The 14796-nt window shown below is 41.9% G+C and overlaps 1 protein-coding gene across 2 annotated transcripts in view; it reads left to right on the top strand.

The window, feature by feature from the left end:
- The window catches only part of ergic3 (ERGIC and golgi 3), a 53745-nt gene that overhangs the window by 24064 nt on the left and 14885 nt on the right, over positions 1-14796 (top strand). For both annotated transcript variants that reach the window (XM_060919210.1, XM_060919209.1), the window contains exons 6-7: positions 6315-6480; positions 7778-7835. In XM_060919210.1, the coding sequence (XP_060775193.1) occupies positions 6315-6480; positions 7778-7835 (224 nt within the window). The remainder of the gene's footprint in view (positions 1-6314; positions 6481-7777; positions 7836-14796) is intronic.

Genomic DNA, 14796 nt, shown 5'->3' with positions numbered 1-14796 from the left:
CTGTTTACAGTGTTTTTGCATTTGCGTGCAACTGATTTTCATATAGTACAAAGGGCTGTCCATATAACATGCATTCTTACGTGGTTGCCATTTATAATTTGTATATTATGTGGAAGGAAGGGTGCAAAATCATGTAAAAAGATTACATGACGCGTGGAAGAGTTGAGCTTGGTAAAGTCAGTGTGATTGCTGAATACTTGATGTTTGTGCAATATATAGTTTGGAAAAGTTTCCTGAAGGATACTGTCTTCTCTGAAAGTACTGACAAGGCCAGATCCCCCCCCCCATGCACTGAAGACATTTGGGTTTTAGATCAAAAGATGAATGAGACAATGGATCAGTATTTCATCTTTCATTTCCTCTTATTCACATCTTGCCATGTTAAGCAGCTTAGAACATGGCACCTTTTTGTTTGAACCTGCCCATTTTTCAAGTGATCAAAAATATTGGAACACGGCTGACAGTTGTTTCTTGTTGCCCAGGTGTGCCTTGTTAGATTGCTTGATTTAAACAGTTCATAGCTTTGAACATCTACTCTTGGATTGAGCCCTGGGTTTTGCCTATGAAGATTGTATTTGTTGTTAAAAAGGACGAACCAATATGAAGACCTGAGAACTGTCTGTGAGAGAAGAACCAAGCCATTTTGAAGCCAAGAAAAGGGGGGAGAATCAATTGGAGCCATTGCACAAGCATTGGGCATAGTCAGTACAACAGTTTGGAATGTCCTGAAAAAGACAACCTGGTGTACTAGCAGTCAGTCCTCGAACAGGTTGGCCAAGGAAAACCGCAAACAATTAACCAGCTACGAGAGTAAAAAAAAAAAAAAAAAGTTAAATATTAGAGATACAGCTTGGTTAGTATTGGTGGGAAGACTTATGGTCAGAAATATTGTTAAATGGAGCTACTATGTGACCACCAAAGAATGTCCTATACATGGCTGCCACCAAGATGAAACAATTGAACACCTTTTAGTAGAATGTGAAGGATTTGTCAAGATCTGGACAAATATTAAAACGACCAGCTTAAACATAGTTATATCAATGAAAGCAGTCATGTATAGGACATTTAGTGGTGTGCCACAAAAATTGTATGACTTGTACTGGTTGTTTGTATACTCAACAAGAAGATATGGAAAACAAGATGCAAATTGTGATAAATGGGTGTAATATACCTGCTGGAAATGGAGTCAAGATTTGTCTTTTTTTTTTTTTTTTTTTTAACCCCCACACTTCTGTACAGTCAAGAATGAGATACTGTTCCTCCTAGCCTAAACAATGTTCATTAAAAAAAACATAAGGGAAAAGTTGGTTACAAATAAGTACTAAAGCGCAAACACGTTCACTCGCATGTTTACATTTCGCAACAAATTTTGTTGGGTAGTTCTTTTTTTTTTTTTTATACATAAGGTGCATGATGTGGTGTGTAAGAATTGCACTAGTGGGGTGTAAACTGCAAAGTCCAGAATTGCAGTATTTGGGGTGTGGTGTGTATGAATTGCACTAGTGGGGTGTAAAATAAGGTGCACAGTGCAGTGTGGAAAGATTTGGATTACACAAGTGGAGAAGTCTAGTGCGGTGTTCACGACTCTCTCAGCCTGGGGCATAAAGCTGTTCAGGAACCTGGAGGTCCTGGTGCAGATGCTCCTGTACCTTTTTCCTGATGGCAGGAGGGAAAACAGTCTATGGGAAGGATGGGAGGAGTCCTTGATGATGATGGAGGCTCTGTGGATGCAATGCTGGTTAAAATTCTCCAGCAGGGATGGGACAGGGACACCAATGATCTTCCCTGCTGTTCTCACAAGCCTACCCAGCTGTTTTAGTTCAGATGTTGTGCAGGATCTGAACCAGGCAGTGATGCAGTAAGTCAGAACACTTTCAATGATTCCTGTAGAAGGTGGAGAGGGCTGGGTTGGGTAGGCTTTCCTGCTTCAGCCTACCCACCTGAAGTGACCAGCAGCTGCTGTCGTACCTTCACGATGGCCATAGTGTTTGAAGAGGTTCGGTCATCTGTCAGGTGTACACCCAGGAACGCGATTCTGTTGACCCTCTGGACAGCTTCGCCACCGATGGTCAGCGGAGTCAAATTGCAAATAATTTTAAAAAGGCTAAGAACTGGAAAATGTAAATAACGAACTTTTTGTTGTTCAATCATGTAAATAAGTACAGTTATTAAAGCTGTTAAGTACTTTTTTAAAATTGTCCTAATATGAATTGTACTGCAGAAATGTAGCTTTTATTTTGTTTTGTAAATATGGTTTTGAATGTGAAGTTTTTGATCTTTCAAGTAGGCATTGTAAATGTTTCGATATGTAAAAATGTATCTCTTGCTGGTTTTCTGTCCTCTCTGTAAATATACCTTGAAAATTATCAATAAACTTGATTTTAAAAGCAAAAACAGCAGCTGATGACAGAAAGCTGATTGTTAGAGCTGTGAAGAAAAACCCCAAAACAGCAGTCAGTGACATCACCAGCAACCTCCACAAGGCAGGAGTGTACAATGCATCACAACCCACCATTCAAAGAAGACTTAAAGAGTAGAAATCTAGAGGCTATACCACAAGATACAAACCACTCATCAGCAGTAAGTACTGGATGGTGAGGCTGGAATTCGCAAAGAAATACAGAGATGAATCACAATTTCTGAAACCAAGCTTTAACCTTGACCAAAGTGTAGAGAAAGAAAGGATCTGCTCATGAGCCACAACATACAAAGCTAACCAGTTAAGTATGGTAGAGGTAGAATCATGGCTGCTTCTGGAACAGGCTTTATTGATGATGTAACTCATGATGGTAACAGCAGTATGAATTCAGAAGTCTGCAGAAATATTGTCTGCCAATTTACAGAGAAATGCATCCAGTCTAATTGAGAGGAACTTCTTCATGCACCAGGACAATGACCCCAAACACTGCCAACACAACAAAGGACTTCATGGGGGGGGGCTTTAAACTGGCCAAAAATTGGCTGGGCTGCCACCAAAAGGTGCCAAGTTATTTAACACACCTAGATGTAAATATCAGGAAATGAAAGCTGAATTTCTGATCTAGTGTCTCATTCATGTGTTGATCTGAAACCCAAATGTCTTCAGTGTATAGTAAAAAAAAAAAGAACTGGCCTTGCTGTACCAGTACTTTTGGATAGGACTGTGCGTTTTCCTTTTTCATATGGTAATGTGTCGACCTAATTTTTGATGGCTTGACTATACGACTTGTACATACGTATGACGAACATGTACCACCACAGGGAACCCAACCGTAAGTGTTAGGCAACGTATCTCAAGCACTTGATCACCAGATAATGAAATTTGTATCTTTATTTACATAAGATAGATGGGTTTTTATCCAGCGCTTATTTTTAATGTACTTTTTAAAAAATAGTGTGGGATTATTTACTAATACATTTTACAGAAAATTATTCATGACTGTTTCATATAAAACAAGTTAAAACAGTTTTATTAGTCCACTAGCTTGTCTGTCATGTAAGGGTGGTAGACGGATGTTTTATTGAAGTCACACTAGCAGACGGATCCGAAATGTAGACAAAGGCAGAGTCAAAAAATAGGCAGTGGTCTAGTGAGGCACAGATAGGATATCAGAAATAATGCAGTACTTAAAGTCCAAAAACAGTGTCAAAACCAGCAGACAATACAAAATACAAGGATTTTGCAAAGTCTTTGTGTTATTGAGAGTCCTTATATGTATGCGCTGTGATTGCACGCTAATCAGGAACAGGTGCATGGTAATTAGTCCTAATGGCATGCGCACACTTTGCAGTCTGGCTCTGCGCTCTGAGCTCCAGTGCGCGTGGACATGATGGATGTAACCAGACAACTGTTTGACATACACTACCATTCAAAAGTTTGGGGTCACCCAGACAATTGTGTTTTCCATGAAAAGTCACACTTTTATTTACCACCATAAGTTGTAAAATGAATAGAAAATATAGTTAAGACATTTTTCTGGCCATTTTGAGCATTTAATCGACCCCACAAATGTGATGCTCCAGAAACTCAATCTGCTCAAAGGAAGGTCAGTTTTATAGCTTCTCTAAAGAGCTCAACTGTTTTCAGCTGTGCTAACATGATTGTACAAGGGTTTTCTAATCATCCATTAGCCTTCTGAGGCAATGAGCAAACACATTGTACCATTAGAACACTGGAGTGAGAGTTGCTGGAAATGGGCCTCTATATACCTATGGAGATATTGCACCAAAAACCAAACAATTGCAGCTAGAATAGTCATTTACCACATTAGCAATGTATAGAGTGGATTTCTGATTAGTTTAAAGTGATCTTCATTGAAAAGAACAGTGCTTTTCTTTCAAAAATAAGGAAATTTCAAAATGACCCCAAACTTTTGAACGGTAGTGTATATCAAGTTTGATATTCAATCGTAACTATATAGTAATGATCTAAAGTGACAGCGCTGCTTCACTGCTGTCCACTAGATACCCAGCAGAGTAACACCATAATAAATGTCATGGTTTTGTTTCTGGCGCATGGCATGCGGTGTCAAAGAAAGGAATAAATATGTATTCGTAAGTGCGATGCACGGTGGTGTAGTGGTTAGCGCTGTCGCCTCACAGCAAGAAGGTCCTGGGTTCGAGCCCCGGGGCCGGCGAGGGCCTTTCTGTGTGGAGTTTGCATGTTCTCCCCGTGTCCGCATGGGTTTCCTCCGGGTGCTCCGGTTTCCCCCACAGTCCAAAGACATGCAGGTTAGGTTAACTGGTGACTCTAAATTGACCGTAGGTGTGAATGTGAGTGTGAATGGTTGTCTGTGTCTATGTGTCAGCCCTGTGATGACCTGGCGACTTGTCCAGGGTGTACCCCGCCTTTCGCCCGTAGTCAACTGGGATAGGCTCCAGCTTGCCTGCGACCCTGTAGAACAGGATAAAGCGGCTAGAGATAATGAGAATGAGAAGTGCGATGCATATCTCATTATTGGTATCACGGTCAGAAGACGATGCAGCAATCTTTTGACAAGAAATATATGACACTACACGATTCAGTGGTTCATGTGCTATAATATTATTATTCTATTCAGGTTGATTTTGTGCCCTTGCAAATATTTTGCTCATACACTCATCAGGAGCTCCATTTTTAGACAGTGCCTAAATGTCTGTATTACTTTATCAGCGTTTTCCACCTCGTTTTCTGTTTCACCACTTGAGGTAAAAGTCACTTGCGGCATTTACACACGAGCCTTGTCGTCACTCTTCATTCGACTGCTCTTAACAGGAAATAATACCGTCAGTTCTGTCATGTTAACTTAGTTCCTTCTTTGTGTTTTTATTAAGTCATTAAAATATTTAAACTTTTTCATGAATGTCAATATGGAGTCTGAGCAAGTGGCTGTGGTGGTTGTTTCTGTACTGTATTATACAGAAATAAGTTCAGATGTGGATGAACAATTGGTTGGGGAGAGACCACAGCCAGGACAGTCTGTTCTGCAATAAGAAGTACGGTGTATACTGTAGATGGCTGTAGCATTGCCATGGTTTGAACTTGCCATCACCAGACCACATTTCTGTTGTACCACTTGTGTGTCTATGCAGACATTTTGCCAACTGGGACCTGATCACAAACTGAATCAATTATATCCACACTTAGCTGGCAAGGTTTTTGTTAAAATTCATTAAAACAATGCCATTCCATTTGTTGCACTTTTCCAAAAGAAGTGGGTGGGCATATGTGCACATGTTTGGTGTAGATCCCTCTATACAAATATTTATGTTGGATACTTAGATGATGACTGGGAGATTTAAGAGTTTCAGAGTTGTTTCATCTTCTCTAGCTTGGAAACTAATAGGTTTAAGTTCCTTTGTTTATTTGGATGTGTGTTTGGTATCCTTATCTTTAAAGCTCTATCTACTGCCAAGTCAGCATCCTGATAGAAGCAACTGAGTTTAGACTAATATATGCTGATAATTGGCAGAATTCATGATGTGGGGCGTGTGAAGGCTAGCATGTGGTCCATCCAAGCCACTGTGCCTTTTCAACTGGCTGCTCATGTTACATCAGGGCAGCTGAAAACTCTTGGAGGAAAGTGCTAACTGCCCTCTTCTGCATACATGAACTCACAGATTGGCTAGTGTCACTCTGATTGACAGGGAGAGAGTAATGCCATCACTCCCAAGGCCAATTTTGCTCTCTTGGACTCCTGGCCACAGATGGCTATGACATTCGGATTCCAACTGTCTATTTTCCCATGACAGGAAGAGAACACTTTACTATTTAATGTAACAAATAATGTAATGTTGCTAATGGATGAGACCGTAAAAGAACTCTAAAGACTACTGACCTTCTTACTAACATTTAGGTGCTGTAACACATGCGATGATGTGCGTGAGGCATACCGTCGCCGTGGCTGGGCCTTTAAGACGCCCGACACCATTGAGCAGTGCAAGAGAGAAGGCTTCAGTCAGAAGATGCAAGAGCAGAAGAATGAAGGTTGCCAGGTCTACGGCTTCCTGGAGGTCAATAAGGTACAAAACATACACTGAAAACAATGTATGTTCATGACATAGAACAGTGTTCCTGCTAGCTTTCCAAGAGGGCAGAGTGCCAATGATTATCACAGGCAATTTTTGCGCCCATCACTATAGACAAAGAATCTGTCATGCAAAAATAGCCATACTGGGAAGCTATGCAAGGTAGATTACTTTTGTAAAATAAAGTAAGCAAATCTGAAACTTCTTAGTTAACCAGTTTAATACAATGCTTCATAACGTCACGTCAGTGCGTGTTTTCGCTTGGCGCGCCTCAAACTGTCACTTTTGTCCACGTGCATTTGCATGGCAGTCCAACGTTAGATAATACTACTAATAATAGTATTAATTGATCCTCAATATTAGTTCGGGATATCATCTCATCTCATTATCTCTAGCCGCTTTATCCTGTTCTACAGGGTCGCAGGCAAGCTGGAGCCTATCCCAGCTGACTACGGGCGAAAGGCGGGGTACACCCTGGACAAGTCGCCAGGTCATCACAGGGCTGACACATAGACACAGACAACCATTCACACTCACATTCACGCCTACGGTCAATTTAGAGTCACCAGTTAACCTAACCTGCATGTCTTTGGATTGTGGGGGAAACCGAAGCACCCGGAGGAAACCCACGCAGACACGGGGAGAGCATGCAAACTCCGCACAGAAAGGCCCTCGTCAGCCACGGGTCTCGAACCCGGACCTTCTTGCTGTGAGGTGGCAGCGCTAACCACTACACCACCGTGCCGCCCCTTAGTTCGGGATATTAATGTTTTATTTGATCTAGTTTAACACATTAATGTTAGTGACTAGATTTTCTATAGCTCCATCAGTCCTGACTTTTGACTGAATGTCTTCAGTCCTGAACTTCTAGATCTACTTACCGTACGTTCTGGCAAACAGAGATGCCAGGTTCAGTGAGCCCCTTGCTGCTTTTACCAATTCTTTTTTTTTTCACCTTTGTAGGCATTGCTGCTTTTCAAACGTACCTTGCTTCACTGACACATTATTGTAATAAGACAAAATAGTCGCGAGAGCACGTCTATGATCCCGCGCTAATAGTTTTGTGATTGATCAACGTGTTACTTTCATTGCTAATCGGCAATACTCGTTCGGGCACAGTTTTTTTGCCGTGCTGGAACATATGTGCTGGGCACTTGGAAAGTTCTGGAAAATTATGAGTATGGCTCATATAAATTTGGGTGTAGCGCCTGTTAAAATAAACTAGCTGGAACACTGTAGAATGGAAGTTGCCTTAGATAAAAGTTATGAATAAATTAATTTCTTGCTTTAGGTGGCTGGTAATTTCCACTTTGCCCCTGGAAAGAGCTTTCAGCAGTCTCATGTTCATGGTGAGTGCTGATCCCAGTTTACTTTGATATCGGCACAGATTTAGCCTTGGTCTGTGGTAGCAGCGGACTCGGATTTTCAGACAACTAGTTATTCAGATTTTAACTCGGTATTTTAGCAGACAGGATAGGAATAGAATCAGTCATTTTGGGGAAAAAAAATCTAGTTTATAAGATAATGTTCTACAGAATAGCTTGTGTGTGCATGTAATCACCACCTCATTCCTAGGCTAACAAAAATACAATAAGTTATAAATTAGATTCTGTAGAGCATCCTTCATTTGTCTGTGGTCTATGTTTAGGTTGAGGTCAGACTACATGTGCATGTAAATCCCTCCCACTGCCATGTGCTGCCTGTTTATTTGTTCTTTTTCAAGGGTGCTTTTACACCTATCTTGTTTTGTAGACCAATCAAATTGTTTTCTTTAGTTTAATTCATTTTGACAGGTGTGAACACTGAACAATTGAGCCCTGTTGTCCCGTCAGGGGTCTTGGTCTTCATCCAAGTGAACCATGATTAGTCCATTTCTGGTGGGAAGACAATTTTTTGATGTTCTGTACTGAAAAACAAATGTGAAAGGAATTGAGTACATTTTTTATTTTTTGTTAAAGTTTGAACAGACTGTAGAATTCAATATAGGCTTTCAACACTACAGCCTTAAATTATACAGTCCCCTCTGAGTCCTCTTCTCCACCAGGTATTAGAATGGCAAGGTCAAGTCTTTTCTTTTTGTTTTATACTAAAGACATTTATATTTGAGATCAAAAGATGAAGAAGATGAGTATAGAATAAACTCACCAGACACTTTTATTAGGTACACCTTGCTCGTACTGGGTCGGACCCCATTTACAGTAGCCTTCAGAACTGCCTTAATTGTTCGTGGCATAGATTTAACAAGGTGCTGGAAACATTCCTCAGAAATTTTGGTCCATATTGACAGAAGAGCATCACGCAGTTGCTGCAGATTTGTCAGCTGCACATCTATGATGCAAATCTCCCATTCCACCACATCCCAGAGGTGCTCTATTGGACTGAGATCTGGTGACTGTGGAGGCCATTTGAGTGCAGTGAATTCATTGTCATGTTCAAGAAACCTGTTTGAGATGATTTGGGCTTTGTGACATGGCACGTTATCCTGCTGGAAGTAGTCACCAGAAGATGGGTACACTGTGGTCATAAAGGGATGGACATGGTCAGTAACAATACTCAGGTATTCCGTGGCTTTTAAATGATGCTCAATTGCTACCAAGGGGCCCAAAGTGTGCCAAAAAAAAAATCCCTCACACCATTACACCACCACCACCACCAGCCTGAACCATTGATACTATGCAGGATGGATGCATGCTTTCAGGTTTACGCCAAATTCTGACCCTACCATCCAAATGTCACAGCAGAAATCGAGACTCATCAGACCAGACAACGTTTTTCCAATCTTCTATTGTCCAGTTTTGGTGAGTCTGTGCAAATTGTAGCCTCAGGTAGCCTCTTACCTGACAGGAGTGGCACCCAGTGTGGTCTTCTGCCGCTGTACCCCATCTGCTTCAAGGTTTGACATGTTCTGCATTCAGAGATGGTCTTCTGCATACCTTGGTTATAACGAGTGGTTATTTGATTTACTCTTGCCTTTCTATCATCTCGAACCAGTCTGGCCACTCTCGTCTGACCTCTGGCATCAACAAGGCATTTTCACCCAGAGAACTGCTGCTCGCTGGATATTTTTTTGTTTTTGGACATTCTGTATAAACCTTAGAGATGGTTGTGCATGAAAATCTCAGTAGATCAGCAGTTTCTGAAGCTCAGACCAGCCTGTCTGGCACCTACAGCCATGCCACTTTCAAAGTCACTTAAATCACCTTTCTTCCCCATTCTGATGCTCAGTTTGAACTTCAGCAGGCCGTCTTGACCATGTGTACATGCCTAAATGCATTGAGTTGCTGCCATGTGATTGGCTGATTAGATATTTGTGTTAAGGAGCAGTTAAACAGGTGTACCTAATAAGGTGGCCGGTGAGTGTATATAGAATATCTTGATTCTCGCTGCACAAGTACAGTGAAATTAGGTTTGCAACTTCCTTACAAGATGCTATATAAGAAATAAAAAAAGTTGAATACACAGTATATTCTGTGTGCTCATCTTTAGCAATGAAGTAACATTCGTCTTCGATTGTCCATCGCTGGTGATGACTGCTTCATTAGGATGTTCAGAAACGCAGATGGGCCACGAGGCCTGCACCAGAGCGCACTAGACTTATTCTCCTTTCCTAATGAAAGGCCTTGCACATTAAGGTAAGACAAACGATGTCATGCCCCCATCGTGTTGTCTCTCTGGACCTCCAGACCTGATGGCAAGTGGTACACAAAAGTGCCACAGACCTGACGGATATGGAAGTTGCCCCACAGTGACAACTGACTTGCCGAGTGATGCCATCCGTTGGCCATTTGAGTGGCTCTTCCACATGGCATCAGGTGGTGTGCCATTGACCTTGCGGGGTTCATCTGCCACACTGCACCAAAAAGCGCCCTGCTGCCAGCACCTTGTTGGTGATGTACTGTTTAACCCATAGCTGGAACCCAGGCAGGTGCTACCATTCCAGGTCAGAGTTGACCTGGGAGCAATGGTGATTCAGGGGTAACTCCACTCTCCCCAATACTCAAGTCCTCCTGGACCCGAGACTCACCACCGGATGCAATTTAAAGTCATACCCAGGACTAAGAATGACAGTATAATGCGTTATGGATAGAAATAGAGAATAGAATAGGATAGAGTAGGATAACTTAGGAGAGAATAGAATATGACAAATTAGTATACAGTATATTAAGATAGAACATAGAGAATAGAGTGCGTGTGCACAGAACAGAAGAGAGCATAATAATAATAACAATATAGACATTAGGACAATATAGTAGAGTATATTATAAGAGAACAGAAGGGAATATGATCATAGAAAGCATGTGAAGATGTAGAAAAGAATATGACAAAACGCTACACATATTCTTTTTAGTTTGTAGAAAAAGAATAGACAGTCATGACAATACAGCAGAATAGATTAAAACAAAGAAGAAGGGAATATGACAATAGAAAGCATCACGAAGTCAAAGAACATGCCAAAACACTCAATGAAGTAACATTATAGGCAGTGTAAACAGTGTTGGAAGTCATGTAACAGTAGTGCAACTGGGTATGGAAACGTAGATCTGGAGTCTTTATAAATAACAATGTAGATAAATATATTATTCCTTGAGAAATAAGGTTATTAACTGTAACAGCTGTCATTGTGTTGTAGTGCTATCCATAGATGTGACAGGTAATAGTCTTGTCCAGAGAAGTTCAAAGTGCAAGGTGCAAGTGAAGTGCAGGTTCTGTAAACAGCAAATGATCTAGATACTGAACACCAGCAGCTCATATAGTACACACAATGAAGAACAACAAGTCAAGTGAACCTCTGCGTTACTGTATAGTTTATTGGTGTCATAGTGCAATGTGTGTATGTAGGGCCGCTGACAGCTTTGGCTGGGCCCGGGACAAAAAGTTCGTGCTCTATAGAGAGCATTGCCAGCCCATTGAGCCTCTCCTGTGACATGTTTGAGCACAGGTAGCAAACGAAAAGCCAATGTAAAATGCAGGCTTGAAAAAAAAGCCCAAAACCAGCAACCTCACACACATTGTGATCCTGTGAAGTAATCCCCAACTTCACTGAATCTTTCCCCCCTGTACTGTAACGGAATAAGCGGTTACTGTTATTTTGTATCCTTTAACCGAACGCCATTAAATGTATTCCGTTACGCCCCAAGCCTGCATGCGACAGCCCCCGCAATGCCTTCCTAAACTCGTGGATAGTCTACTATAGTCATGCGATTGGGGTGCTCTTGAAGGAGCAGCGATGGACGGGGGATTTCAGGCAGGGCTGGGGGCGAACATAGTATACTGTGCGTGCGTACTGTCCAGTGTGAAAAGCAGAGAAGAACACACCGCTCGAGAAACGGCGGGATATGATTGCGGGCTAATGTGAATATTCTTAGCTTCAATCAGATATATGAAACACAATGTTATTAAGCCGTTGTGGTTATGAAATGATTCAATGCCCTGTGCATTTGATATGGTGTTCAGTGTGACTTGCTCTCCCCTCGTTTGTAACATGAATTGCGTGCTGCGCGTGCCTTGGTTGGGGTTACTTTACGGGGCTGGAAAAAGTTGGCTGTGTCTTACCTGGCTCAGCTGCCCCACTGCCTTTGCTAGTACCTGCTGCATCATCTGAATCTTTTTTAAAATATTTATGCAGTGAGCCCCTGAGTCTCTTGGTTTCTTCCTCTCTTTTTCTCTTTTCTTTTCTGTGCTCCTGACTTGTGCATGTTGGCAAATGGCACGCACGCTGATTGTCGAAGCGCTATGATCGAACGATGTCGTTTTTTCCCCTTAATCAAAGAGTCAGACCAAACCATTTTTGCATTAGGGGTGGTAGGGGGTTCTTGACGCCTTTTTCAAAGACAGTAAAGGCAAAAGATCTAGAAATCATTTATTGAATGCAAATATAGCACATTTCTCCCCCAAATCAACACATTTTGAAATGAAATTAAATAATTTAATCGCAACTTCATGAGAGCCCAGTTCTGGGCCCTCCCCATTCCTGGGCCCGGGACAACATACCCGTTTGTCCCCCCCGTCGGCGGGCCTGTGTGTATGTATAAAAGTCAAATGAGGCAGACAGTTTTGGGGGGTCTGTTTAGACAGTGTATGGAGGGGGGTCTTGGTGGACTGATTCAGAGCTCTGGGAAAGAAGCTATTTCTCAGCCTGGAGGTGCAAGCATAGATGGCCTTGTATCATCTGCCAGATGGAAAGAGGTCAAATAGACCATGGTGTGGATGGGTTGATGATTAGTTCCTGGGTTATTCCACGTCAATTCAACCGGGGCCCGCGCACTTAGGTCTCAAAAAATTCTGAAAAAAATCACCGGATGTACCCATGTTACCTAGGAGAAACACTGTAAATTTATTTGAATGTAAGATGTATACTTTCCATGTTACAGCCAGTTTTACTGGGGGAGGGGGGTGTCAATTTTGTTCAGACTCTTTTTTTTTTTTTTTTTGTCAAAGTTCACAGGCCCATAGCTCAAGAACTAAACCATGTAGGAGGCTCAAATTTTGCATGCTGGTACATAAATAGGAATAGTATGTAGCAAAACTGTCGTTTTGGGTCTGGATGATCCTGCATGGTCATAGCACTCCCTCAAAGATGATCAAAATTTTATTGGAGATTTTGGCTGTGCTCTGTTTAGGCCTTCAGAAGACATTTTTACCCAACATAGGCTCTTGATTTTTTTCCCTTATTGAGATAAGTAGAAACACTCTCAAAAAAAGCAATAAACAGAAAGGAAACTCTATCAGTGTTTGAACAGAAGACCTCACAAGTCTGACAAATCATTTTGGATGTCATTTTCAGAGCACCGTAACACCTTGTGGGAATGTGCGCAGATTTTTAAAATATTTTTTTCTTTATTCTCCATGATCCCTTCTTTTTAAAAACACCAATTTGGCTTGTCTTACTCGAATCTTTCTTTTTTATTTTCCACCCTGAACATGGGCAAAATGCACCATTGAGAGCAATATGTTTTCTATAACATTAATGTAAAGAGTAAATAACCAAAGGCCAATTTTGCCCTGACATGATCACCTGAGAGTACCTGTGCAGGGGTGGAGGTATCCTTTTCAATTTCAATGATTCAGTGATTTTAGGGGCATCAATATTGAGAGTAACCACAAAGTGCCCCTAAAGTCACTGAATGGTATGTAATGCAGTCATGTGTGAAGCGGGAGCAGAGGATGGGGCTCAATTTGTGTCATTGTGGTGTGTCGGTACTCAGAGTTATAGTCAAGGACAGGTGGGGAACCAGTCTCTCTGCCTGAGGACAATCTGAGAGAAAGTTCAGGATGCCTTGCTCATGGAGATTGGAAGTGAGCTTGCTGAGGATGACCGTATGGAAAACAGCTGTAGTCCACAAATAGCATCCTCATGTACACCCATACACCTGCTGTTTTATGCAGTTATCTCATCAGCCAGTCCCTTGACAGCAGCATAGTGCATAAAATCATGCAGATACAAATCAAGAGCTTCAGTAAATGTTCACTTCAAACATGAGAATGGGAAAAATTGTAATCTCTGTGACTTTCACTGTGGCATGGGTGTTGGTGCCAGATGGACTGATTTGAATATTTCAGAAACCGCTGATCTCCTGGGGTTTTCACACATAACAGTCTCTAGAGTTTACACAGAATGGTGCGAAAAGCAAAAAACATTGAGCGAGTGACAGTTCTGTGGGTGGAAACGCCTTGTTGATAAGAGAGCTCAGAGGAAAATGGCCAGATTGGTTCGAGCTGCCAGGAAGGATATGGCAACTCATAGCGACTCTTTACAACCGTGGTGAGCAGGAAAGCACCTCAGCATGCAACAGCAGAAGACCACGTTGGGTTCCACTCCTGCCAGCCAAGAACAGGAATCTTAGAATCAAGAACAAGTTCCTATTAAAGTGGCCAGTGAGTGTATGCATCCTGTCTCTTCAGGTGAGGCAGGATGGAGTGAAGAGCCAGAGAGATGGCATCCTCTGTGGATTTGTTAGTTCTGTGTGAGTATAGAGAGGCAGAGATGATGGCTTTGATGTAGGAGAGGACCAGTCTTGTGACACATTTCGTTGTCGGTGAGAGGGTAATTGGGCGGTAGTCATTCTCAGATTGATGATGTTTGTTTTCTTCAGGACTGTTGCCAGAGATAGAGACAGGGTGAAAATTCCTGTATATACCTCTGCTAACTGTTCAGCACCGTCTTTAAGTACCCATCCTGGAACACTGTCTTGGCCCACAACTTTGCAAGGGTTGACCTTCTGCAGCACGCACCATACATCATGTGTGGTCAGTCTGAGTATCTACTCATCCTCTGTGGTCAGGATTCTTGCATTCGTCCCATTGTTGCCC

Source organism: Neoarius graeffei, chromosome 4 (assembly GCF_027579695.1).
Source record: "Neoarius graeffei isolate fNeoGra1 chromosome 4, fNeoGra1.pri, whole genome shotgun sequence".
NCBI classification, from domain to species: Eukaryota; Metazoa; Chordata; class Actinopteri; order Siluriformes; family Ariidae; genus Neoarius; species Neoarius graeffei.
The sequence above is the reverse complement of the archived record's forward strand: the minus strand, read 5'-3'. Positions and strand labels throughout refer to the sequence as shown.